At 42.8% G+C, this 25,775-nt stretch overlaps 1 protein-coding gene across 6 annotated transcripts in view; it reads left to right on the plus strand.

Moving 5' to 3' along the window:
• ZMYND11 (zinc finger MYND-type containing 11) overlaps positions 1-9,235 on the plus strand; it is a 1,778,022-nt gene extending 1,768,787 nt beyond the window's left edge. For all 6 annotated transcript variants that reach the window (XM_044064681.1, XM_044064682.1, XM_044064678.1 and 3 more), the window contains one exon: positions 5,844-9,235. In XM_044064681.1, coding sequence (XP_043920616.1) covers positions 5,844-5,966 — 123 coding nt within the window. In that variant the 3' untranslated portion in view covers positions 5,967-9,235. The remainder of the gene's footprint in view (positions 1-5,843) is intronic.
• Positions 9,236-25,775: the final 16,540 nt, after the last annotated feature.

A 25,775-nucleotide genomic window follows, 5' to 3' on the forward strand; every position in this document is an offset into this window, starting at 1 on the left:
ACTGAGGAAATTTTGCATCAGAATTCCCCACAGCCAAGCATGGAAAGTGAATACCCTATCCTTTACATGGGAAAACCTCTCAATCTATGCCTTTCCCCCTCTGCCCCTCCTTTCAAAAGTACTACTGAAGATCAAACAGGACAGGCCAAGGACAATCCTTATTGCATCAGACTGGCCACGCCAGCACTGGTACCCCCTCCTACACAGCCTGACAGCAGTGCCACCTTGGCACTTGCATCAGACCCCCCTCTCTGCTGTCCCAGCAGGAGGGACACATTTTACATCCTCAGCTGCAAACCTTGAACCTGGCAGCCTGGCTTATTCCCTGAATACATCACCAGCAACCCTCAGCAAACAGGTGCTGGATGTTCTCCTTGAAGCTAGGAGGCCTAGTACTAGGAAATCCTATTCAGAAAAGTGGAAAAGATGCTGTTCTTGGAGCCAGTCTCAAGGAAAGGACACAGTCGTGCCCACCTTACCTCAAGTCCTAGATTATCTAGCAGATTTGCTCCACAAAGGCCTATCCTTATCATCAATTAAGATTCATGCCTCTGCCATCTCAGCTCATTACAATACTGAGCCACCCCTCTTCTCTCACCCTCTGATCAAACAGTTCCTGAGAGGCGCTAACAATTTAAGACCCTCCAAGGAGAGCTCCCACTCCTGCCTGGGACCTTAACTTTGTACTAGAGTAGCTCACGCTCCCCCCTTTTGAGCCTGCTGTTACAGAAGAGTTAAAATTCCTCTCTTGGAAAACAGCCTTACTTCTAGCCATTACTTCAGCAAGAAGAGTGTCTGAGTTACAGGCCCTTATGGCTGTGGAACCCTTCATTATCTTTCATGCGGACAGGGTTTTATGCCCAAGGTGGTATCCAGTGTGGCTTTAAACCAATCCATCCATTTACCAACCTTTTTTTCCTAATCCTCAGAATAAAGGGGAAAGGATCCTGCACTTCTTGGACATGCACAGACAGCTCAGGTTCTACCATGACAGGACTAAGAAAATCTGACCAGCTGCTAGTCAGCTTTGCTACAGGGGCAGAGGGCAAGGCCATTTCAAAGCAAACCATTTCTAAATGGATAGCAGACTGCATCCATTTCTGCTACAAACACCATGGAAAAGCTACCCCACAGGCGGTCAGACCTCATTCCGCTAGGGCTACTTCAACCTCTACAGCATTTCTCAGGGGAGTCCCTACCAGGGACATCCTGGAAGCTGCAACCTGGAGTTCTGTACACACCTTCACCAAGTATTACCACTTGCCTATCTTTTCTAAATCCAGAGCTGGATTTGCCACAGCAGTCTTACAAGGCCTGCTAGCCAGCCCTAATACTTCTTGACTGCCTCCACCCTTCCTCAGCTTTGGGAATCAACCCAAGTGTGATGACTACAACAGTGAAACACAAAGAACATAGTACAGTTGTGTACATTTACCATAAATGTAGATGTTCGAGTGTATTCACTGTTGCAGTCCTGGTTACCCTCCCTTCAGCCCCCTGTCTTTTCTATACTTTCTACCTATCCTCTTTTTTGGCCATATCTTATGGCAGTGGTATTTACTTTCTACTGGAGGTGTTCTACACCATGTGATTGCTTCCTATTTTGGGGGCACCTGACATCTAGGGCAAGAAAAATGGATGTAATGGCATTGGCTGCATGTTTTATACCCCCGACGTCATGGAAGAGGTGACAGCATCCGACGCAGAAATCCCAAGACGCTGGTATTCGGGCCGACTGAGGGCTACCTGCAGGCAGAGATAACCCAAGTGTGATGACTGCAACAGTGAATACATTCGAACATCTACATTTATGGTAAGTGTACACAACTGTACTTTTTCAAGACAACATGGAAACTGAGAGTATTGAGAATTATTATAGGTAGCGTTACAGTCATGTGATAGACTGCATTCTTACTAGCTCATTAGGCCACTAGTGGAATTTTGCTATCCAGTAGTGCTTTCATCTGTAAAGCAAAGAGGACCCTGATGCATCCAGATCTTAAAAGCTTCAGATCAGCAACCTGAAGGAGAAACTCTAGTTTTCATGTTGGGACTCTTCCCTCCCGAAGTATTGCATGTATTGAAGAATGCTAAGAAACCAGCTGTTATGAAGTCCTACCTGGTGAAATTGAGAAGATTTGTTTTCACGGTTCACTTGTTATGGTAGTCATTCCAAGGCATCATCAGTGCAAAAGACCTTTTTTGACAAAAGACTGGCATGTGTCACATGCAGGGAGCATAGTCCCACCACTGCAGACATAATTACTATATGTTTGACAATGTTTTGCGTTGTGATTTTTGTAGGAATGTGATTTTATTATTTTTATTTTTAGTTACGATTTTGTCTTCTTCAAACAGATGCAGTTATTTATAGTAATTCTGTTTTACTACTTCAGTCGTGCAGAACATGCTAGCTGTCTTCCCAGGCTTGGTTAGATTCCACATTTAACATACTATTCCCATCCATTGTAGGTCATACTGCAACAATGATCCATATGCCAAACATTGAACAGTTGTGTGAGCAACTCGTCATAACACTGAATGTTTGAATGCAGGCATTGCTGTTGAAGTATAGTTTCCTTTGCACCATCCCTCTGAGAACCTGAAAAATCTGTGATTAGTGCCTTTCCTTTTTCCCCTTCTGTATTACTGTGCAATTTATTTCCCCACTCTCCTAGTCTGAGGAGGGGAGAGTTTCGCTGCTGAACTGTCCTAGAAATGTGGTACATATTCCAAATTTTAGGCAAGCTTGTTTGTGACACTTTTACTTTCTCCTGCAAATAACTTGAAGATGGTGCTGGCTGTTATCTCTTTCTTAACCCAGCATCATACTGATGTTGTCATTATAGAGAAGAGAATAGTGTACGTCTGGGATATCAGAATCTCAAGTGTGGTCTGATAGGCAGATGTCCACATGTGGCTAATTCCCATACATGACGTATCATACTGCAACAGTGATCCGAATATTTGAACATCTATTGTTATGGTGAGTTCAAATATCTGTATTTCCTCAACATTTGGGGAATCAGTTCTACCTTTGGACCTGCCTTGTGATGTAGACTCCCTAATTTTGACAGACCACCTAGATGGGGTCTCATCTATTCAGACTGCTAGCAAACCCATTTTTGGGCAGGCCTATGCTTTGAAAGTTTAAACTGATCTCAGTTTGGATGAAGTGATACCTTGTACTGCTCTACTAAGTCAGTTTACAAGTGATTCTGGCCCATCTTTGGAACATTTGTGATTTGAGACTCATTTGTTTTATAGTAGGACTGCATGTTTCAGCTGTTTCTGAATAGCATGGCCTTATGAAGGGCAGTGCTGTGGTCCAGCACTAATCGGTGAAGCAGTTTCTTTAATGGAGTACTGTGCCAATTCCCTTTGGTGAACACTGCTCAACTGCTGTTTGTGATCACTGTCAAAGCAGTCGGGATGTTTGTTTCTTGGAAGACATTTTTCTGTTGGCCATCATTACTGCTAACAATATCTCTGAACTTCAGACCTTTAGGTACAGGAAACTGTTTTCATTCTTTTATAAGAATCACATATCCTTTAGAATGAACTCATGCTTCCTCCTGAAAGTAGTTTCTGGCAGTTTCCTTTGCTAAGGAAGAAACTAACATCTGAAGAAAATTTAAGAAAATGTACCAGTTGATTATGGAAGAGCTCAAAGTTACAAAATACGCTTTTTCCAAGTGGATTGCCATTTGTATTGTTTATTGCCATCAAGTGGCTCACCATTTATTGGTGTATTCTACAGTCCAGTCTAACTGCCTTCGACGAGCAGCTGTCTCTTCCTTGAAGAATGTCTGTTGCAGACATCAGTGCCATGGCCACTAGCTTTTTAGTACACACCTTCATTTAGCACTCTTATTTGGTTTGTCCTGTTCCCTGGACGATCCTGTAGTTTCTTCCATCTTGGTATCTTGGGGTTTGGTTCAGCCATAAAATCTGTCAAGAGGGGAATTAGCTCAAATATCATAGCACTTGCTTACCATGCAGAAAGTAGTGGGAGTGATGTTTGCCCTTTCATTGATAAGTTATACAGTTAGCGCAGAAGATTATAGTCCTGGGCTGTTAAAAAGCTAATTCCTGTAGCACAGGATTTTGTTTCTTCAGCCTCCCTTTTTCCACTGTGTGTCTCTGAGCAATGCATTGGCACATTAGAGAAACCGTCTCCCAGTCCACATGCCTAGTAACCACCTATGAATCCAGGAAGAAGGCCTTAACATTAGGTATAACAAAAACATTCTTACTGTAGTCATTGACTTGTGAGAAGACCATCTTTGCATCAGGGAATAGCTTCCTTCTCCAGCTCCCTATACTCCACCCATTTGTCCATGGTTGTAACACTCCTGCCCACCCTCAGATGTTGAATTCCCTTCAAGTCAGGCAGGTAGCAAACTGGCATATTACTTTTTATCATTGCAGGTGTTAGATGTTCATTGTTACTTTATGTGCAGAAAGGTGATCACTAGTGGCTGCGGGTGTATGAACTGTTAAACTCTCGGGTTGGGTATGTTTATGTTGTAAGTGTATGATGTCATGGCATGCACATGAGCCAGACATGTACACTCCCAAATGTAGGATCTTTGCAGAAAAACAGCAGTTGTTGAAAAATATGGCACATTTGTTGGGTCCTGTAAATCATCTGATACTGCAAAAGTATATTTCTTGTGTTTTAGATGTATTTTTAGAAAAATAGATGACCGTGGAACTAGATTTGAGTGCCTTGGGAAGGATGGGGTGAAGGGAGCAATTGCCTTATGTGCAGCTTGTAGGGGTATTGAACTGTAAAGAAGCATGACTCTTTAAAAGTTGTTATTAAGTGATCACAATCACTTGTAGATAGCTTTTAAATCAACTGTGAAGCTATTCTGTTAGTTTACAGGCTGTCTGTAAATGATCCTGAATGCTTAATGACAGGTTGTAAACTCAGACTATTCAACTTTCTAAAGTAGCAGTGGTGTATTAGGTTGCTGCATTAATATATGTATCAATGTAATAATTTTGCTACCTTAAACAAAAACTTGAGTCTATATTACAAGATCGAACAGTCAAATTTTCAAACAAGTAATAATCGACCCCTAAATATCGAAACGTCAGAATGGCAAACACTTCAGTGGAGATGTCCGTACAGTGCGGACATGGAAGTTTTCCATTGTCTGCACTATAGTGCGATCTCGGAGTCGCTATATTTAAATAGTGGGCGGTGTGGGGGGGGGTGCAGGGGGCTTGTCCCCCACTTTAGAGCGTTTTAATGCTTTGTTTTTTTTTTGCAGTTCGATATTACTGCGTTTCGATATTTAGGGATCAATTATTACATGTTCGAACATTTGACTGTTCGATCACGTAATCTAGACCCCAAAAACTTGGCAGTTTCTAAGCAATCACTTGAGATGACCAAGTAGTATTCCAAATTCTCTTGCTATGGCTCTGCTACCTTTTGAAGTAAACCTGCAATCATGGGCCACTCTTGCAGTGCTCTGCTTGCTTCTCATTTCCTTTTGCACAAGCCTTAAAACATTAAGTCTTGCAGTGCATCTGCGTCTTTGGTCTGCACCAGTGAGCAATTGCTGTGTGTTGTGAGGATGTTCTTGAGAATCAGTATGAAATACCTGTGTTCTTAACTGTTCACATGTAGCTCTGCTGGTTCTGGCTTATCAGAAGAAACATGACTTTTTTTTTTTTTTTTTTTTTTTTTTTAGCAAAGTAAGTATAGTTGTATAGCTGTAATTGTTTCTTTTTCGTGAGTTTCTTAATGAATACAAGTTAGCAACCACTATTGTATATACAGATGTATATGTGTTCAGGAGGGTGTAATGGAGTTTATTTCTTTTCAGTGTTACAACTGTGAAGATGAAGCCATGTATCACTGCTGCTGGAATACATCATACTGCTCCATCAAATGTCAGCAGGAGCACTGGCATGCAGAACACAAACGCACCTGTCGTAGAAAAAGATGAAATATGTTGCACCCCAAGTAAACTACCGGGAAAATTGCTTCTCTCAAAGACACAGCAGTTTTAGTTTCAAAGAAGCCAAAATTGTGTAGAATTTGCATCCCATTTTGCACCAGCCTTTAAATACTTTTTAGTGCTGAGATTTTGCACAGTAATTTTTAATGTTTTATTGTGAGACCCTGGGTTGATACATTTAAAAAAATCTAAAGGAGAAGTATCCTTAAAGACTAATTTGTTTGAAGATGGTGACAGAATACTTTGTCAGAGCATTACGTAAGTGGAACACATACCAACAGTTTAAGTAACTTAATGGAAACATTGAATGTCTTAGGTAAATGGTTTTAAATACGTATACTCACACATATGCATACGTGTATATGTTATATGTGTATGTATTGTGTGAGTGTATCATATATATTATATATGTATATGAAATATTCTTTTTTGAATCTAAGCAAATTTTAATCTAGAGAATGTTTTTAAAATGTTGAAAACATTTTAAAAGACTGGAGTTGCATTTGTTTTCTGTAAAATTCTGAAATTAGTGCACCAAATGTGTAAGCAATCATAGAAGAGTGTGCTGAAGGTTACAAAAGTAGTGTGATGAGACTGACTTATGTACTTGGGTGTGTACATACACTAAAAACAGAATCCATTTCTCCACCTTTTTGAGCTGAGTTTGTTCAACTTAATTGGAGGTCTCTTTACTGGCTATACAAGTAGATGATTTATAATGAAATTTAGGGAACAGGGTTGATGTAGCAGGTGGAAATACAGTGTATTTTTTTCCTAGCTCCCATTTATGTTTTACAGTATACTTCCTTTCAATATATAACTTTTATAACAAACTAATAGCTTTGAACTTGTAGTTATACAAATTCAGGGAACTGGGGGGTCTTTTGCTAAGCTGGAACTAAATACTTAAGTATCAATTTCAGAATCTGAAGTTATGCATTTCATATTTGGCTTATTGTAACCTAAATGCTTGTAAAATTGCCAGATACTACCTTTCTTACTGTCATATACATAACAGAAAATCTTGTTTTTCCCCAAACTGTGTCACATAATTTCATAATTGTCAGTTCCGTTGTAATGTAATGTTAAATGGAGTGTGTAATTTTCACAAAATGCATTCTTTTGTAGCTGGTAGTTGCCACCTGTTTTTCAGCTCCATCACTGTACACAGAATGAAGAATACTGCATGTTGATTTTCTTGTGCTAAAGACCATGTGATTTGTACAATGTCTATCTTGCAGAGTGTTTGGGTCGAGAAGCATTACCAGTAGTAGGAATGGATCGATAAGTGAATATTTATTTTTTTTATAAAAGTTGTAAATGTCCAAATCTAATAAGCAACTGTAGTACTTATTTTTTAATGTGGCATGAAAATGAAGCTTATTTAAATGGCTTTTCTTTCAAAATGCCTTGTAGCACCACAGCGGAGTTTCCTCCTTTGGGGAAATTTTTTTTAAATGTTTTTATAACCACTGCTGTACAGCAGAACAGTCTTGATTATCTGCAGCAGTTGTGTAACAGCCACACATGAAGCCAGTAAAGCACTTTTGGGAAACACAAAATACATAGCAAATGTTGCCTACGTTTCTAGTTAATGAAATTATGTAGATGTTGAATGTTGTTTAGAGTAATGCTGTATGTATCATGTGTAATATTTCTTTTTGTTGCAGAACAGATAGTACAGCCTGAAGTGAGGAGCAGACAGTTATGTTTCTGAAAGGCAGAGTGTAGATAGCGAATTGGTTGTGTAAATATTAGTTCAGGGTGGTGGTATTTATTGCAGATCTGTGTGTTAGTGAGTGAGTGAGTGAGTGAGTGAGTGAGTGAGTGAGTGAGTGAGTGAGTGAGTGAGTGAGTGAGTGAGTTAACAGAGGCATTAAGGAATGCCTTTAAACAAGCTTCCTCTAGATTGCATTTAACAGTGCCTGCAATTTGGTTCATCTTCCAGCATATAATGTGAATGACTATCAGTGGAACTTTGATCTGTTTGCACAGCTGTAAACAGAAAAAAACATGTTTTTTGTAATTTCTTTTTTAGTTGAATCTTACATAACCAGCTACCAAATATCGATCCACCCCTATAGAAGAAGAGTAAATTATGTAGAAGTCATTTTTGGTGTAAAATCATTCCAGGAAATGTAATATTGTAACTGATAGCTGCATGAAGGTAAGAGTTGTGTTACTTTAACTGTTTTTTTATCTGGTGACGCAGTTGCACATTTCCAAGAGAATACAGTGTGGAAACTTTTGTGTTTTTTTATTTTTTTCTTCTTTGTTTTGAAGACTGTGGCCTGGTTTTGTATGAGTTCTTAGTAAAATTACCATTTGTTTAGGAATAGCTGAACATCAAGCTATACTCAAGATGTTAGACTTTGCCACTCTGCTCTTGTAATCATTAATTGTGGCTATCAGGTTATCTTACAGTTCATATTGGCATTTTGTTAGTTGTTACTAGCATCCATATATAGCCATTTAATGTGTTAACAATAGGTAATAAATGTGTATGAAAATAAGGATCAGTGGCATTGTGAAAGTTTCAGTAGTTCGATTAAGCTGACATAAAACTGAGATTTATGATTTTTTCTATGTTGCAGGTTTAAAAGTTACATTGGTTTTGCTTTTAGCTATAAAAATACTATTAAGAAGAAATTACTTCTGGGATAGTAATGATTATTTTGATACTTTTTACCTAATTATTTTTTTTTTTATTCTTAACACTGTGACTGCATCTACCAAGTACTTGCTTTTACTGGACCATTGGCAGGCTTGGTTATATTCATTCAATATTTGATGCCTACATTATCCTCTGCGGGGGTTACAGGGGATCCTCAAGAGTTCCACATTGAAAGAACCATTCCATTGCAAGACACACCTGCAGGCATTTTTAGAAAATCATCACTTATCCTGCAGCAGGTCTTTGGAATATAGGAGGAAACTAAACTACTCAGCATACACCTAGACGGGAGACAGTGAAAATATGTAGACTCCTCCTCTCAGAAGGCATTCCATTGGGAACTGAATCACAGAACCAAGAAACATGAAGTAGCATAACTAACATCTGTATTTCTTTGTCAGACATCCTTGATAACTTCATCACATTTAGTGTCACTGTTCTTTTCCATCCTGATTAACTTTGGATTTGTTGATTGAATGGGAAGTTGAATGTTTCTATAAATTCAGACATGTATAAGAAGGGTAATGTGTAAGCATCTGTTGACAGTAGGGCTGTGTTTCATTAAAGATACTTGGAGATCTAAGTTGTTTCACCAGTCTAGCGTAGTCTTGTTGTTAGTGACTACATCAGTAATGTTTTATATTTTATAATGTTTAGACATGCTCAGGTGAAAGCTTTATATCCCGAGCTATGAAACTGAAACATGGAATCAAACCTGAATGTATAAAATCTTACTGAAGCAACCAAATGTCACTCTTATTTTTCTGCTGAGAATTCCGTTCACTCCAGGATTTTTCTCCACGTCCTTTAAACCTTGTCACATGATATTCTTCAAGGCTTTCAGTCAACAGATACGGATAAGTAGAGGTTTCATTAGTCAGGAATTGTTCATGAGTCAAAATTTCCTTGCAGTATTCACAGTTGTGGAACTACCCACAACCATCATGCCCACATATCATTAGTGACTAAAGAACTCATGAAAGGGCAGAATAGTCAACATCCAGCTCATTTTTCCCACAATTTTTACTATTAGTACTTGTTTTACTTGACTTTTTTTTTGCCCTCTTGCTGTTCAGCTTTATTCCTTCCCCCTTTACCTGGCTTTAGCTACATTGGTAGCTGGGACAAGATTTGTAGCAAAGTGAGCCTTCATACTAAAGTATTTCAGATTTTTTTAATTTTGCCTTATCTTTAGTTCAACTCTCATACTTGGTGTACAGTAACATCATTGTGGATGGTATGTGCACATTACCACATGCACATACCTCCACCGTTGGTGAACTACTCATGCATTCCCCAGCCATGTACCTGTTGAACTGTGGAGAACTCAGCAAGGCAGTCTTTTTGGTTATTTAGATATGCTTTTTTGCTGTACTTGTTCTCATGTTGCCATTCTTCAACTAAAAGACATTGAAAACTGTCAAACCACTTCCTGAGTACCATTTCTGTACACAGATGGGAAACTCCAGGTTTGCATGTACTATATTTGGGGACTTTGTTTGCCTGTAGCAGGACAGCAGCTTTTTGTTTTTTTCTAGTGAAGTGTTTTCCTCTGTATATTAATATTGCCTATTTCTCCTTGTCCCTCTGACTGTGTATTTTCCCTTTTTTTCTTTGAGTTTCTTTTCCTAGATTTAAAAACTGTGCCTAACTCCTGCAGTCGCCAGTTCTTTTCTGCCCCTCAGTTTGGATCTCATTCCTGACATTCATTGTGCATGAATTCCTGCATTCATTACTTTATAAATATAAACCTCCACAGGTGGTGAGTTTGGGGGAAGTTCTCCTGTGTGACAACCATCTTGTGGATTACTTCCCGTCATGTAAGCACTTGTCATCCCCACCTGAGTGACCAAAACTTTCTTGCAGTCACCCTGCACCCATAGACTGGTTCTTATGTACACTGACATGTGCACAGTTGTTACATTTGAGATCAAGGGCTATTCTTCCCTGGCCTCTGTTAAGGTCAGTCTGGGCTCAATGGACCAAGTTAAGAATGGTCTTACCAGGATGCTAATTCTGTAGTCTAAAAACATCTAGATAGCAGTTCCCCTGTTGCCAGGAAGGTGGAATCCCCTCTACAGACCCTCCTGTTCAGTGAATTGAGTTCCATTCTAAGCGTCCTAGAGCCAACTCCTTTATCTCTCTAGTCCAGCATAGGTCCCAGACACAGCAGTATCCTTCCACACTGCTGTCTGATAAGGAGTCCTAAGCACTGACTACAGTGGGCAAGAGGGTGCATTCATCATTTGCTACTTTGGAGCTTAGGCCTGTCAAATGCTTGTCTTGCCTGTCCATATTCCAGTTCTTCCCAGTGGATTAGGCACTGAAATGCAAACGGCCATTTCAGATTCTTAATTCAAGAAAGAATTGGTTAAGACTCGTACCATTGCTTTTGCAGTGGGCTTTCATGTAGTCCACAGTGGTTTTGACTCATTTCATGATGTCAGGATGTTCTTCATGTTTCACTTTTGCAGTCATCACCTGTGGGTTATCCCTGCTGTGGTAGCCCTCAGCTGGCCTGAATACCAGAGTCAATGATGTTCTTCGTCTCACATTGCTGCAGTCATAACCTGTGGGTAGTCCGCTGTCCTCGGTCGGCCCGAATACCAAAGAGCTAGGCTGGCGTCGGTCATTGTCGCCTAGAGCTGACGTCAGTGCGTAGTAGTACTTAAGCGCATGACCGACGCCATATCCTCAGTCTTTCTTGCTGCGTGGTCCGAAGCAGCGTTTGCAAGTGCCGTTCGGCGTTCTGAAATTTTCATTTATCGAGTTTCAGACCGAAGACCAAGTTGGGCTAAGTACCCCGTTGGGGAAATTTTTGTCTTTTCTTGCCTCAGTTATCCGGATGTCAGAAAAAGTTAATAATTGTATTTCTTGTGGGAAACAGATACCTCATAGGGATTATCATTCTTTCTGTATTCCTTGTTTGGGGCCTGAGCACGACGTGGTCGGGTGTCGCTTTTGTGCTAGATTTAATAAGCGCACCATTAAACGAAGATTAGACTGTGCCAGGCTTGTTTTTGGTAAACGGTGTAACTATAACATGCCGTCAGATCCTCCGACGCCCGCTACCGCTAAAAAGCGTAAGGATAAATCTTTAAGGTCTAAACCGGATGAGTCGTCCGTTGCGGACGCCGGTTCTCTGAGCCTCCGGTTGAATCTGTGGATCCTGCCGAGGGTTCGGCTGAATCCCAGGGGGAACCTTTACTTTTACAGGAGTTGGCCTCTCAGGAGTTAGGCCAGGCTGAGGGTGCTTCTCAGGTGTCTGTAGGTCCAGCTTTACAAAAGGTTATTAGGCCTTCTACTTCAGTGGCTAAAGGCCATGCTAAGGCCAAACCTTGTCTTGTTGGCCCTGGTCATAGTTCTAGCTCTCCAGCTCCTGTTCCTAAAAAGCATATGTTGAAAAAGGCAGAGGACTTGATTACTTTGATCAGGGGTTCTATGCCCCCCCCCAGAGAAGAGGCCTAGGGTGGAGGCAGATTTAGAGGGAATGGATCATTCCTCTGACTACTCTGAATCCTCAGCTGAAGAAATTCAGGATTTCCCTTCCTATTCAGATTCGGATGCAGAGGACTCCTGTCCGTCTGCTTCTCCTCCAGAGGATTTTTCTTTTTCTGAGACTTTACATTCCATGAGGGAACATTTCAAGTGGGAAGGTCAAGATTTTTCAGATTCTCGGAAAAGGCTTAGGGAATTTTTGTTTCTGCCACAACATAGGCCCTTGGCTATTCCTCCTGTCTTAGATATTGTTCAGGATGTTTTTTCTGAATCTTCCCTTAATCCTGATTCTTTGCCTCTGGCCCCTGTTAAGCCAGACAGGTATTACAGAGTTCCAGAAGCACATAAGTATTTGTACAAGAGTCCTAGAGCTGATCCGGAAACTATTATTCAAGGTCCGAAGGGTGTTAGGGCTTCTGTGGCTAAGAATCCAGTTCCTTTGGATAAGGATTCTAGAGCATTAGATAGGTGGGGGAAAAAAGTGTACACCTCCTCTACGTTAGCTATGAGGGCTTTAAATTGCCAATTTCATATGCTGAAGTATCAGAATTTTTTGTTAGGCCAATTGAAATCCAAGGTGGATGCTTTATCTGAGGGTATAGAGTGTAAGGAGCTCCAGGAGTTGGTTCATGCATCAGATCAAGTTGGCAAACATTCTTTGCAGTGTGGTTTTGATGCTCTTCAGGCTTCATCCAGGGTGGCTGCTACAGGTTCAGTTATTCGTAGACATGCCTGGCTTAAGGATCAAAATTTGTCAGAGCATGTTAAGGCTCGGATTTTGGATGCTCCTCTTCAATCTGAAGTACTTTTTGGCCCTCCTGTGGAATCAGTTTTGAAAAAGATGGAAGATAAGGCTAAGTCTATGCAGATGGTCAAGGATTTTATGCAGGTGCAGCCCCCTAAGTTTACTAGGAATTGGCCTGCTAGAGGATGGTCTTATCCTTCTTCGGATTATCAGTCTAAGGGCAGGTCTAGACATGGTAGAGGCAGGGCTCACGCTCAGGGTTCTTTCAGGCCTAGGACTTGGAGCTCTCCTGCACAGTCTTCTGGTGAGGGTAGGGGTCAGCCCTTTCCTAAGCAGACCCAATGACCTGTATCTTCCGCTGCCAGACCCTTCTTTACTGGCAGCTCCCCTAGGAGGAAAGTTGGGACTTTTCAAACAAAACTGGAATTTGGTCACCCAGGACCAATGGGTGTTGGATGTAATAAATCAAGGTTACAAGTTTTATTTTCACACTTTTCCTCCTTTCAAAGGCATGCCGGATGTGCCTCCTCAGCAAAGGCTGGAGGCTCAGGAGCAAATTTCTCTGCTTTTGCAGATGGAGGCAATTCAGGTGGTCCCTCCGTCAGAAGTAGGCCTAGGATTTTATTCCCGTCTATTCCTAGTGCCAAAGAAAGGAAACACTTGGAGGCCAATTCTGGATTTGTCCATTCTCAGTACCTACCTAGACATTCCAAAGTTCAAGATGTTAACATTACAACAACTTCTGCCTATGCTAGGCAAAGATCACTGGATGGTAACCCTGGATCTCAAAGAGGCCTATCTTCACATCCCTATCAGGCCCAGTTGCAGGAGATTCCTGAGATTTCGGGCTGGTACTTTGCATTATCAGTTCTCTGCATTGCCCTTTGGTTTATCTACTGCGCCCAGGGTATTCACAAAAGTTCTGGCTCCTGTGATTGCTTTCTTCAGACAGAGAGGAATACAAATTTACCCTTATCTGGACGATTGCCTGATTCTTGCTCAAAACAAAGACATATTACTACAACATCTCAAGTATGTAATGGCAGTTTTAAGGTACCTAGGGTATTCTGTGAACGAAATAAAGTCCAGTCTAGTACCCTCTCAGGACATGTGCTTTCTGGGTGTGAGACTGAATACAGCTTCTCAGATGGCATTTCTGACCCCGGACAAACAAAGAACTCTTCATCTTTACTTCCAGCAGTTATCAGTAATGTCCAGGCTGACTGCAAGGACAGTCCTTCAAGCCTTGGGGTTCATGGCATCTTGCATTCTAGTACTTCCCAATGCCAAACTGCATATGAGGAAGCTACAATGGTATCTCAAAAGTGTGTGGACTCAACACTGCCACGGTTTGGACACTGTCATTCGGATTATACCTTGCATCCAGAAGGAATTCTTGTGGGCTCAGGAATGTCACCTAAACAAGGGACTCTCTGTGACCCGACCAGAGGCGAGTCAGATCCTAACGACGGATGCCTCGGACTTGGCTTGGGGAGCACACTTCAATGGGAAATGGATACAAGACATGTGGCCTCCCAAACTACTACATTTGCATATCAACATGAAGGAGATGTTAGCAGTTCAATTTGCTTTGATGGCCTTCAAGGACCTGCTTCAGCCAGGACAGGTGTTGATTCAAACAGACAACACAACAGTCATGTGGTACATCAACAAGCAGGGGGGAACCCATTCCTACCCTCTTTGCAGGCAAGCAATGATTTTGTGGGAGACTGCTCTGCGTTTTCGAATCAATCTTCAAGCACGGTTTCTGCCAGGAGCTCAGAACTCCCTAGCAGATATATTGAGCAGGCAAATTGTGGATCCCCATGAGTGGAAACTGGATCCTCAGGTTTTCAAACAATTGACTGTGGCTTGGGGAACTCCAGACATAGATCTGTTCGCTTCTCCACTGAATTTTCAACTTCCAAAATTTTGCACAAAGATGTTCCACCCAGATGCTTGGAAAGTGGATGCTCTATCTTTCAGTTGGAACAACCTTCACGTTTATGCTTTTCCTCCTCTGCCCCTTCTCCCCAAGGTACTCTTGAAAGTCAGGCAGGACAAGCCTTGCATGATTCTAATAGCACCAGATTGGCCACGTCAGCATTGGTATCCTCTGCTGAGGAGTTTAATCCAGGAGCCTCCTTGGCTTCTGCCACAGGTTCCTCATTTGTTGTCCCAGTCAAACAATCATTTCCTCAATGTTCAGGTGCAGTCCCTCCATCTGACAGCCTGACGTATTCTGTGATGGAGCCGGTGGGGTCTCAGCTTCCTCAACAGGTTTTGAATGTCATTTTGGAAGCCAGGCGGCCTAGCACTAGAAAAGTTTATGCTGATAATAGAAGAGATTTTTTCTTTGGAGCACTGCAAAGGGTTTTGATGTTTCAGTGCCTAATTTGAGTTTTGCACTACAGTATCTTACTGAATTACTGGACAAGGGTTTGTCATTCTCTTCTGTGAAGGTTCATGCTGCAGCCATTTCTGCTCACTATGATTGTGACCCTCCTTTATTTTCGCATCCTTTGTTCAAACAATTTCTTAGAGGGGCAAAGAATATAAGACCCCCACGTAGAGCTCCTACTCCTTCCTGGGATCTCAATTTTGTTTTGGAGAAACTTACTTTACCTCCTTTTGAACCTGCAGCTACGCCTGAACTGAAGTTTTGTCTTGGAAGACTGCTTTTTGTTGGCCATTACTTCTGCTAGGAGGGTATCTGAATTGCAGGCACTCATGGCAGTTGAACCCTTTTGATATTTCATAAGGATAGAGTTTCTTTGCGAACTAACCCTACTTTTATGCCTAAAGTGGTTTCTAATGTGGCCTTGAACCAGTCTATTCATTTGCCTACTTTTTATGCTGATCCCCAAAATAAAGGGAAAAAGTCTTGCATTCTTTGGATATCCACAGGCAGTTACATTACTATTTGAGCAGAACTAAGGAGTTCAGACAGACTCAACAGTTATTTGTTTCCTTTGCTTTGAGTTCACAAGGGAAAGCTGTTTCAAAGCAGACTATTTCAAAGTGGATTGGTCATTGTATTGCTTTTTGTTATTCTCATCATGGGAAGGATGTTCCTGCTGGGATCAGACCTCATTCTACTAGGGCTACTGCCACTTCTACTGCTTTTCTAAGGGGTGTAGCTACTAAGGATATTTTAGAGGCAGCTACTTGGAGTTCAGTACACACTTTTACTAAGCATTACCATCTCCCTCTTTATTCCAAGTCCAGGGCTGGGTTTGCCACTGCAGTTTTACAGGGCATGTTAGCAGCTCCTAATGCTTTGTAGTTTGCCAGCCTCCCTTTTCCTTTGCTTTGGGATTCTACCCACAGGTTATGACAGCAGCAATGTGAGACGAAGAACATAGTACAGTTTTGTACCTACCATAAATGTAGATGTTCGAGGATCCACATTGCTGCAGTCCAATTATCCCTCCCTCCTTCCCCTCTATAGTTGTGGTTGCTGGGTTTCTTTTTGGGATACTCTTTATTTCCACACTGATGGTTGTTGGGCTTTTACTACTTTAGTTCTGGCCTTCATTTTTAGGCCTTCTGACATCTGGGGCAAGAAGGACTGAGGATATGGCGTCGGTCATGCGCTTAAGTACTACTCCGTACTGACGTCAGCTCTAGGCGACAATGACCGACGCCAGCCTAGCTCTTTGGTATTCGGGCCGACCGAGGACAGCGGACTACCCACAGGTTATGACTGCAGCAATGTGGATCCTCGAACATCTACATTTATGGTAGGTACAAAACTGTACTTTTTTTTCCATCAGCTGCAGTCGCCTGTAGTCTGACGTCAGGTCATCAGTGCTAGAAAGCAGGGCAGCCGACATCATTACATCAGTCTTTCTTGCCGTGGAACCCATAGCAGAAGCAGTTCGCACGAGTGCTGGTCGGTCGCTACCAAAGTTTGAATTTCAACTGAAAACGTCTAAAGCTAAGTACCCAGTTGGGGACCCTTTTTTCATGCACCAACTGATGTCTGAAAAAGTTAACTGTTGTCTTGCCTGTGGAAAGCAGATCCCACACCAAGACTTCCATTCTTACTGCATCACTTGTTTAGGCCCAGACCACGACGTGCTCCATTGCTGGTTCTGTGCTGTCTTTAATGCAAGAACCATTCACCATAGAGCTCTTATTGTAGACAGCTATTTTCATGTTCCGTCTTTGCATTCCGATATGGCATCCGTCAACCAACAATTTGGGATAATTTCGAAAAAACGCAGAGATAAAGATAGAGACAGACCACACAAGGCTAAGCCTTCCGACGACTCTACCGCTAAGCAGGTCATCAGTTCTCCAGAATTCAGTGAGGCGCTTTTGCAGCCTCTGATGCCTGATTTGATATCTATGCAGGCCTCTACAGAGACCCTTTCGGAGTCCAGTATGCCGCAGAAATCTTCTTCGTCTTCCAAGCCTTTGGAGGTCTCGCCTCGGTTGGGTCCGGAGCTGCGATGCAGGCACCAACTTCCGAAGAGACCTTTCGCACTACCGAATCTAGACAAAAAATGACGTCTTCTCATCTGAATACCGTTTAATCTCAGACCGATGAATTCTCTCAGGCCTAGAAGCCAGACCACTCCTGGAAAATCTGCTTCTAGCCACCATCTTCCTCCTGCTCCACCACCCCAAGCACAAATGCTTAAAATGCTGGAGGATCTCATCTCCCTTATCCGGGGTAGTCAGGCCACAACTTCTAAAAGGAAAAGGCACCCTTCTCCAGAAATTATGACAGAACAGGATTCTGAGGAATCTGACTATTCCGATTTTGAAGAGGGACATCAACCTCTGACTGCTTATGAGGATTCAGATGCAGAGGAATCTATCCCTTCTGCCTCCCCTCCAGAGGACCTTTCCTTTGGAGAAACCCTTCACACTCTCAGGGAACATTTCCAATGGGAATCTCAGGAACTTCCCCCAGTCTAAGAAAAGAGAATTTCTGTACCTGCCCCAGCACAGACCCCTGGCCATCCCCCCTATTTTAGAAGTGGTGGATGATGTTTTTCATGAATCCAGCTTTAGCCTGTGAGAACCTCCCACCTGCTCCCAATAAACCTGACAGGAGTTACAGAGTACCGGATTCTCACAAATACCTGTACAGAAGTCCTGCTGCTGACCCAGAGGTCATTACACATGAACTTAAAGGAGCTAAGAGTAGTTCTGCCATGACTCCTATTCCTCCTGACAAGGATTCCAGAGCTATGGATAGATGGGGTAAAAAAGTATACACCTCTGCAACCGCAGCTGTCAGAGCACTCAGCTGTCAGTTCCATGTGTTAAAATATCAACAACACACTTTGGAACTATTAAAACAAAAGATTTCTACCTTTCCTGAATGTGCCAATTCAAAAGAGTTAGCAGATTTACTGCAGTCTGCTTGTCAAGTGGCCAAACACTCATTACACTGTGGATATGATGCCCTAGAAGCCTCTAGCAGGGCAGCAGTGTCTGTAATTAGGAGACATGCTTGGCTGAAGGAACAACTTCTCCCTGATCATGTCAAGTCTAAACTTATTGATGCACCCCTGGATAAGGACCGCTTGTTTGGAGTAAAAGCAGAAGAGGTGCTTAAAAAGATGGAAGACAAAGCAAAATCTATGCAAACAAGAAAAGATTTCTTTCAGGTTTAGCCTCCCAGGTTCAGCAGGAACTTTCCCTGAAAGAACTGGTCCTTCCCTGCACGTAGCAGATGGGGCCAACTTAAGCCCCACAGGGACAGACCATCCAGGCTCCTATCCCAGGGCCAGAAGAGAAGCAAACCAGTGGACCACTTCCACCCCAAAGCCAGGCAGTTCTAACCCACCCTTCTATGGCAAAATCTCCCAATGACTCCCCCTCCCCTCTATGCCTTCCCCTCATTCACCAAAGAGTAAGAGGAAGGCTCTCCCTCTTCAAACAAAATTGGCTCTCTGTAACAAAGGACCAATGGGTCTTAAAGATCATTTTCAGGGATGCAAATCCTCCTTCAGTGATCTCCCAATTCAAAGAGGGTACCCAGACTTGCCTCCGAATCAGTGAGCAGAGGCATTGGAACAGGTCCAAATTCTCATATCCCTGGGGCAGTAGAACCTGTCCCCTCAGAACAAGCAGGCATGTTCCCAGAAAAGAGGGCACTTGCGCCCCATCTTGGATCGATCCATTCTGAACACCTCCCTGGTGGTCCCCAGATTCAAAATGCTAACTTTGCAGCAGCTGCTGCCTGTGCTGACAAACAAATTCCTGGCTAGAGACCCTAGACCTAAAAGATGCCTACCTCCACATCCCCATCAGGGAATCCTGCAGGAAATTCCTGCGCTTCAGAGCAAGATCACAACACTTTCAGTTCTATGCACTGTCCTCTGGGTGATCTACTGCACCCCCAGAGTATTCACCAAATGCTTAGCCCTGGCCATAGCATTTTGCAGACAGAGAAATATACAGATTTGCCCTTACCTGGACGACTGCCTTATTCAGGCAGACTGCAAAGAAAAGCTGCTGCAGGACCTCCACTTTGTCGAATCCCTCCTAACTTCCCTAGGGTTCACCATCAGAGAGAAGAAATCAAAGCAAACTCCCACCAGGAAGTTCATTTTCTTGGGAGCTCTGCTAGACACAGCATCCCAAATGGCCTTCCTATCCCCAGAAAAGCAGAGCTTCCTGCCTCTCTACTTTACCCAGCTGGCTTCCTGCAAGCCCTGGGGTACATGGCATCTTGCACATGAGGAAACTTCAGTGGTATCTAAAGAACCTTTGGTGTTAGCACTCTGTCTCTAGAGACCTCCCTCCCTCTATTCCCATGTATAAGGGCCGAGTTTGTCTGTTGGGCAGAGGTCTGTGCCAAGAACAAGGGTCTTCCCTTCACCCTCCACCCTACCTGCCAGACCATCACCACTGATGCCTCAGACATTGCTTGGGGCACTCACCTAGCAGGCAGGTGCACCCAAGGTCTTTGGAATGCCCAGCACCTTCCCTTACACATCAATCAGAAAGAAATGATGGCAGTACAAAAGGCTCTGACATGGTTCAAACCCCATCTCAGGCCAGGGGTTCTCCTTATAAACACAGTAATGTGGTATATCAACAAACAAGGGGTGACCCAGTCTTACCCTCTGTGCAGGCTAGCCATGAATGGTAGCTCCACAGGGAAATCTTTCTGCAAATTACTCAGGAAACCTATTTAACTACCTGTCCAACTCAACCTGCCCCTTGGAAAGGCTTGCAGTGGAGAGAGAGACTGCTGTTAATGTACTGAATCCACTCATAGCCCAGATATTATTCTTTTTGCAAAAAATCCTGAAACTAAGGAGACAAGGTTAATACTTATGTAAGTTAACTATAGTAGTGGAATAGAGTATTGTAGCACACCGCTCGGGGGCCCTGTAGCACTGGCAAAAGCACACTAGGCTTCTCATAATCCTTTCTGTTAAAAATTTAAACTCTTAAGTGGGAAAGCTCAAAAGGACAGGGCAGCTAATGCTTAACAGTAGAAAGGACAAACAACTTTATCAGGGAAAGAGTGATTACTTGCACCTTACCCACTTTCTCGCATTGTTTCTGTAGTCTCATGGCCTGGCTGAACCCACTCCATTCGCGCCTCTACACTCGGCTCACTCCGCTCCCCTACCCTACCCCCAATTCTCACCCATCCTCACTGCAACTAGACCTATTCTATCCCCTGCTCATTGGACCAGCCCCTGCACCAATCAACAACCTTCAACAATTCCACCCAACCACACCCAAACTAAACTCCCCACCCAATACCCAAACTAAGTACCTAGGACCCACCCCACCACACCCAGCCTATTTCCTCCACCACGGTACTTCTAAATACCAAAGCTCCACCTAGACCAATCATGCAAGGCATACTACCACTACTACTACCACTAACTCTCACTACTCTAGCCTACACCACATCCATACACACTAACACACCATTAAACAATGCCTTCCACATAACACATGCTTTCATGCATACACACGTACATAAATGGCATCTGCTCTACACTGTTTAATGACAGCTCATTATTTTATATATATAAAACGCACACCACACTACCTCACAGTAGGCAATATCTAGATCAAATGTAGACCTAGCACATGCTATAAAACTCAAACTGTTCATTACAAAATGGCTACTAATCGCAGGGGACATACACCCCAACCCAGGTCCATGCAATAACATTCTCTCAGACAGATATCAGACCTCATTATTAACCTAAACTCTAGAAGTATATCTAACAAACTACATGACTTACACACATTCATAGCCCACTACCCCCCAGATATACTAACCATTACTGAGACCTAGCTAAAACCTACCACCCAAAATGAGGAAATTCTCCCCCCAGGTTATAATATCCTAAGACTAGACAAAGGTGCCAAGAAGAGAGACAGAGTTGCAATTCTGTTTAAAAACACACTTAACCTCCAGCCTCTGCAAACCCCACTACCCAAATTTCTGAATGCCGAAATATTAGGCTCTGTTTTATCCCTAAACAACAAAAAGAGAATCAATATGCTCTGTAGTTACATCCCTCCAGGAACCAGCTCTCCTATAATCAAGGAACTCTTACAATGGGCTACAGTCAACCTGCCCCACGCAACTATCCTATTAGGTGACCTAAACTTAGACTGGCTAGCCTGCAACTCTGACAGCCCCTCAAACCATATTAACTTATTTGGATTCTCACAACTAATCCAAGAACCCACCAGAGTTGACAGAAAATCCCCAAAACAATCAATCCTCGATTGGACTTTAGTAAACTTCCTCAAACAAAATTACCAAGTGGGCTGTCTACCTGATGATCACCTCCCCACAGTCCTCCTTCAGAAACATGTAAACATACCCAAACCGTTAGTTTACATGCAAATTAGGGATGAACACAAACTAAACCCACAAATTCTTAGTATGTTGAAACAGTGTAACTGGCACCCACTACAAGCTCTAGCATTAGACCAGGCAGTTGAGTTTTTCAATAGTACTTTTATGAATGTTCTTAATACAGTCGCTCGAATTAGAAAACTTAGAACTAAAGTAAACTATGTCCCTTGGCTGAGTAGGACCACAAACGCCTTACTAAAGTCCAGAGATAAAGCCTGGAAGATCTGGAAAAGGAATAACACTAGCCTAGACAGACAAAACTATCAACAATTTTGGAATCCGGCCAAAAAACAAACAATACTGGACAAACAGAACTACTTCCTAGGTATCCAAAACAAACATTCCAAACCCCCCCCCCCCAAAGTTCTGGCAAGCTATCAATTCCCTTGTAAACCCGGCAAATCTACCACCCCAGCTCCTAACACCAACACTAATAATGACAGCATAGCTTCCCAGTTTAACCATCACTTCACAGAATCTATTCTGTCGTTATCTACCCAACTATCCAAGAATAACTCTATATTTCTGTATCCACACCCACTACAAATCACAGTCAACTACCTTCCTTTACACTCTCACCCATACCAACTAACATGATTAAAAAACTACTCTCAGAACTGAAACCTACCATTCTCGCAGCCAATGGTTTACCTGCTAATTTCCTAAAAATAGCAGCAGAATCCTTCGCATACCCTGTCGCAATTCTTATCAACCGCTCCATACAGGAAGCTTACATCCCTCAACTGTGGAAAGTGTCATATATTATCCCCTTACACAAAGGTAGCAACTCCTATGAGCTGTCAAACTACTCTCCCCTTGCTATCCTATCCCCCTGTCTAAGCTCCTTCAGAAATGCATTCACACTCAAGTGATGCACTTCTTAAATTCACATAATCTCCTCTCCTTCACACAGCATGGCTTCCACCCAAACCACAGTACAACTACTGCACTTCTCTCTATTACTAATCAGGTTAACCAAGTTAGAAACAACAATTTCATATCAGCTATGTTCTTAGATCTCTCTAAGGCATTTGACATGGTCTCACATACCCTATTTTTAGACACTCTATCCTCCCTGTCCTTTGCCCCCTCCACTGCTGCCTGGTTCAAAAACTGTCTCTCCCTCAGGAAACAATCAGTCCAATGGCAAGGTGTACTATCACCTCTACTGCCAACTACCATAGGTGTTCCACAAGGCTCAATATTGGGGCCACCTACTATTCTCCATTTTCACCAACAAACTGCACACCTCCACCCAGCATGCATCACGTATACAGTACGCAGATGATTCTACCCTAATCTGCTCAGCCCCATCCCTAACCACTTTACAAAAACTTACTCAGGAATACTTCAGCTCCATGGAAAAATGGATTACTGATATCCAACTTATCCTAAACCCCAACAAGACCAAATTACTCCTATTTACCCCCAACAAATCTAAAACCACTCCTCTTTCCTTCACTATCACCTCCAGTAATGGCACCACAATTTCTCCCTCTCCACATACTAAGCTCCTTGGTATTGAAATAGATAAAAATCTTCACTTTGATGTCCATATTTCTCAAACCATCAAAAAAGTACATAGAAAATTGGGAACTTTATACAAACACAAAAACTTCCTATCAGACCAAGCACGGGCCCCCCTAGCCCAAATCCACCTTTTGACTAATGTGATGTATGCAGCACCAATCCTAAACCACATCAGGAAAATAGACCTAGACAAACTTGAGTCATGTTACAATAAGATTGCAAAATTTGCCAATAACTCTGCTTTTAGAAGCCGTTATTGCCTCACCCTAAAGGAACTACAGTGGCTAGAACTTTCTCAATTACTTAGTTACCACCTAGTTCTCACCTTCAACATCCTAAAGAATTCTCACAAGACTCCAGCCCTATACCAACTACTAACCCAATATTCGGCAACTCGTCCTCTCCGCTCAAACAGCAAATCCCTTCTCTGTATATCCAATGCCAACAGCACTGCAGGGAAAGCTCTTTTCTCTCATACCATAGCTAGAAAGTGGAATAACCTCCCCCAGAATGTCTCTTCAGCACCATCTATTTCACAGTTCAAAAAATCACTTAAGTCACACCTCATGGATTCCTGGCTCTGTCCTTGCATCACGTAAACACTTTCCTTCTTTCTTCCAATCCTTTTTACCTTCCTCTCTTCTCTCCTTACTATCTTTGTGCTACAGTACTAAACTCCTCAAATACTGCCATCCAGGGCCTAACTATGTGCAAATTAAGCTTGCTTGGAACAAACCATTGTAAATATATATTATTTCTTGTATGATTTGTCATTTTGCTTGTATAATTATGACTGCAAATATTATTTAATGTGGAGTTTTTCTTCCTGAGCCTCTGCTGTAAATGGACCTCGTTCCAGTCAGACTTTCCCAGTCAACAAATGTAAAATAAGAGTGGGGGGACCCCAGAGGGGATCTCTTTGTTTCACACCTCAACCAGCAGCTACAAAAGTTCTGTATCAGGGAGTAACTCCCTTTTTGTGTACGCGTTCACTCCTCTGCCTCTTATTCCCAAGGTACTGATCAAAATAAGGGAGGAGAGACCAAAGGACATCCTCTTTGCTCCAGATTGGCCCAGACAGCATTGGTACCCCTTACTGTGCACCTGACTTTACAGCCCCCCCAAGCAGCTTCCCCTGATCTCAGACCTCTTGACCAAGGTGGGGGGAGATACTGCACCCAGACTTGCAGACTCTCAATCTTTCAACATGGGTTCTACTTTAAAAGCTAACAAGGAGTCCCTGTTTAGCAAATATGTCCTAGACATCATCACAGAGGCCAGAAGGCCCAGCACCAGAAAATCTTACGCAGGGAAATGGAAAAGATTCTGCTCCTGGAGCCAATCCAGAGGGGGCAATACCTCACATCCTTCCGTCCCTCTTATCTTGGATTACCTAGCCGAGTTGCACAAAAGCAGCCTCTCCTTCTCTTCTATTAAAATCCATGCCTCGGCCATTTCAGCCCATTACAATTCAGACCTTATCCCTCTTCTCTCATCTTTTGATTAAACAATTCCTCAGAGAGGCTTCTAATATCAGATCTCCCAGAAGGCCTCCCATGCCAGCCTGGGATCTGAACTATGTTTTAGAAAGACTAACCTTACCTCCTTTCGAACCTGCTTCAACAGAATTGAAATACCTCCTGGGAGACTGTCTTCCTACTAGCTATCACCTCAGCCAGAAGGGTTTCAGAACTTCAGGGACTCATGGCTGTTGAGCCCTTCATCATTTTCCATGCAGACAGGGTCTCCCTGAGGACTAACCCCTCCTTTATGCCCAAGGTGGTATCTGATGTGACCCTCAACCAGGCCATACACCTACCCACCTTCTTTCCCAACCCCCAAAACAAGGGGGAAAGTATTCCACACTCGCTAGATGTGCACAGACAACTCAGATACTATCTGGACCGTACTAAACCCTTCAGAAAAACAGACCAACTGCTTGTCAGCTTTGCCCCAGGGGTAGAAGAGAAGTCCATTTCCAAGCAAACCATTTCCAAATGGATAGCACACTGTATCCATTTCTGCTACAGACTACATGGGAACCCCCCCATGTCTATTCGTACCCACTCCATTAGGGCAGCCTCCACTTCCACAGCCATCTTCAGAGGAGTCCACACCAGGGACATCTTGGAAGCTGCCACCTGGACCTCTGTGCATACATTTACAAAGCATTACCACCTACCTCTTTTCTGTAAGTCTAGGGCAGGGTTTGCCTCTGCAGTTCTGCAAGGCTTGCTGACCCATGCCTAGGGCTCTAACGAATCGTTCCACCCTTCTCCTCAGCTTTGGGAATCCTTCCACAGGTGATGACTGCAACAGTGAAACATGAACATAGTATTGCTGTGTACACAACATAAATGTTGATGTTTGAGTGTATTCACTGTTGCAGTCCTGGTTTCCCTCCCTCCATCCCCCTTATATCCTCTTTCCCTAGGGGGATATAAGCTTCCCATGGTGGCTTTTAGCCACCAGGACCACTTTACCTTA

The sequence above is a fragment of the Protopterus annectens genome, chromosome 3.part0 (assembly GCF_019279795.1).
Source record: "Protopterus annectens isolate FY-2018-M chromosome 3.part0, PAN1.0, whole genome shotgun sequence".
In the NCBI taxonomy this organism is placed as follows: domain Eukaryota; kingdom Metazoa; phylum Chordata; order Ceratodontiformes; family Protopteridae; genus Protopterus; species Protopterus annectens.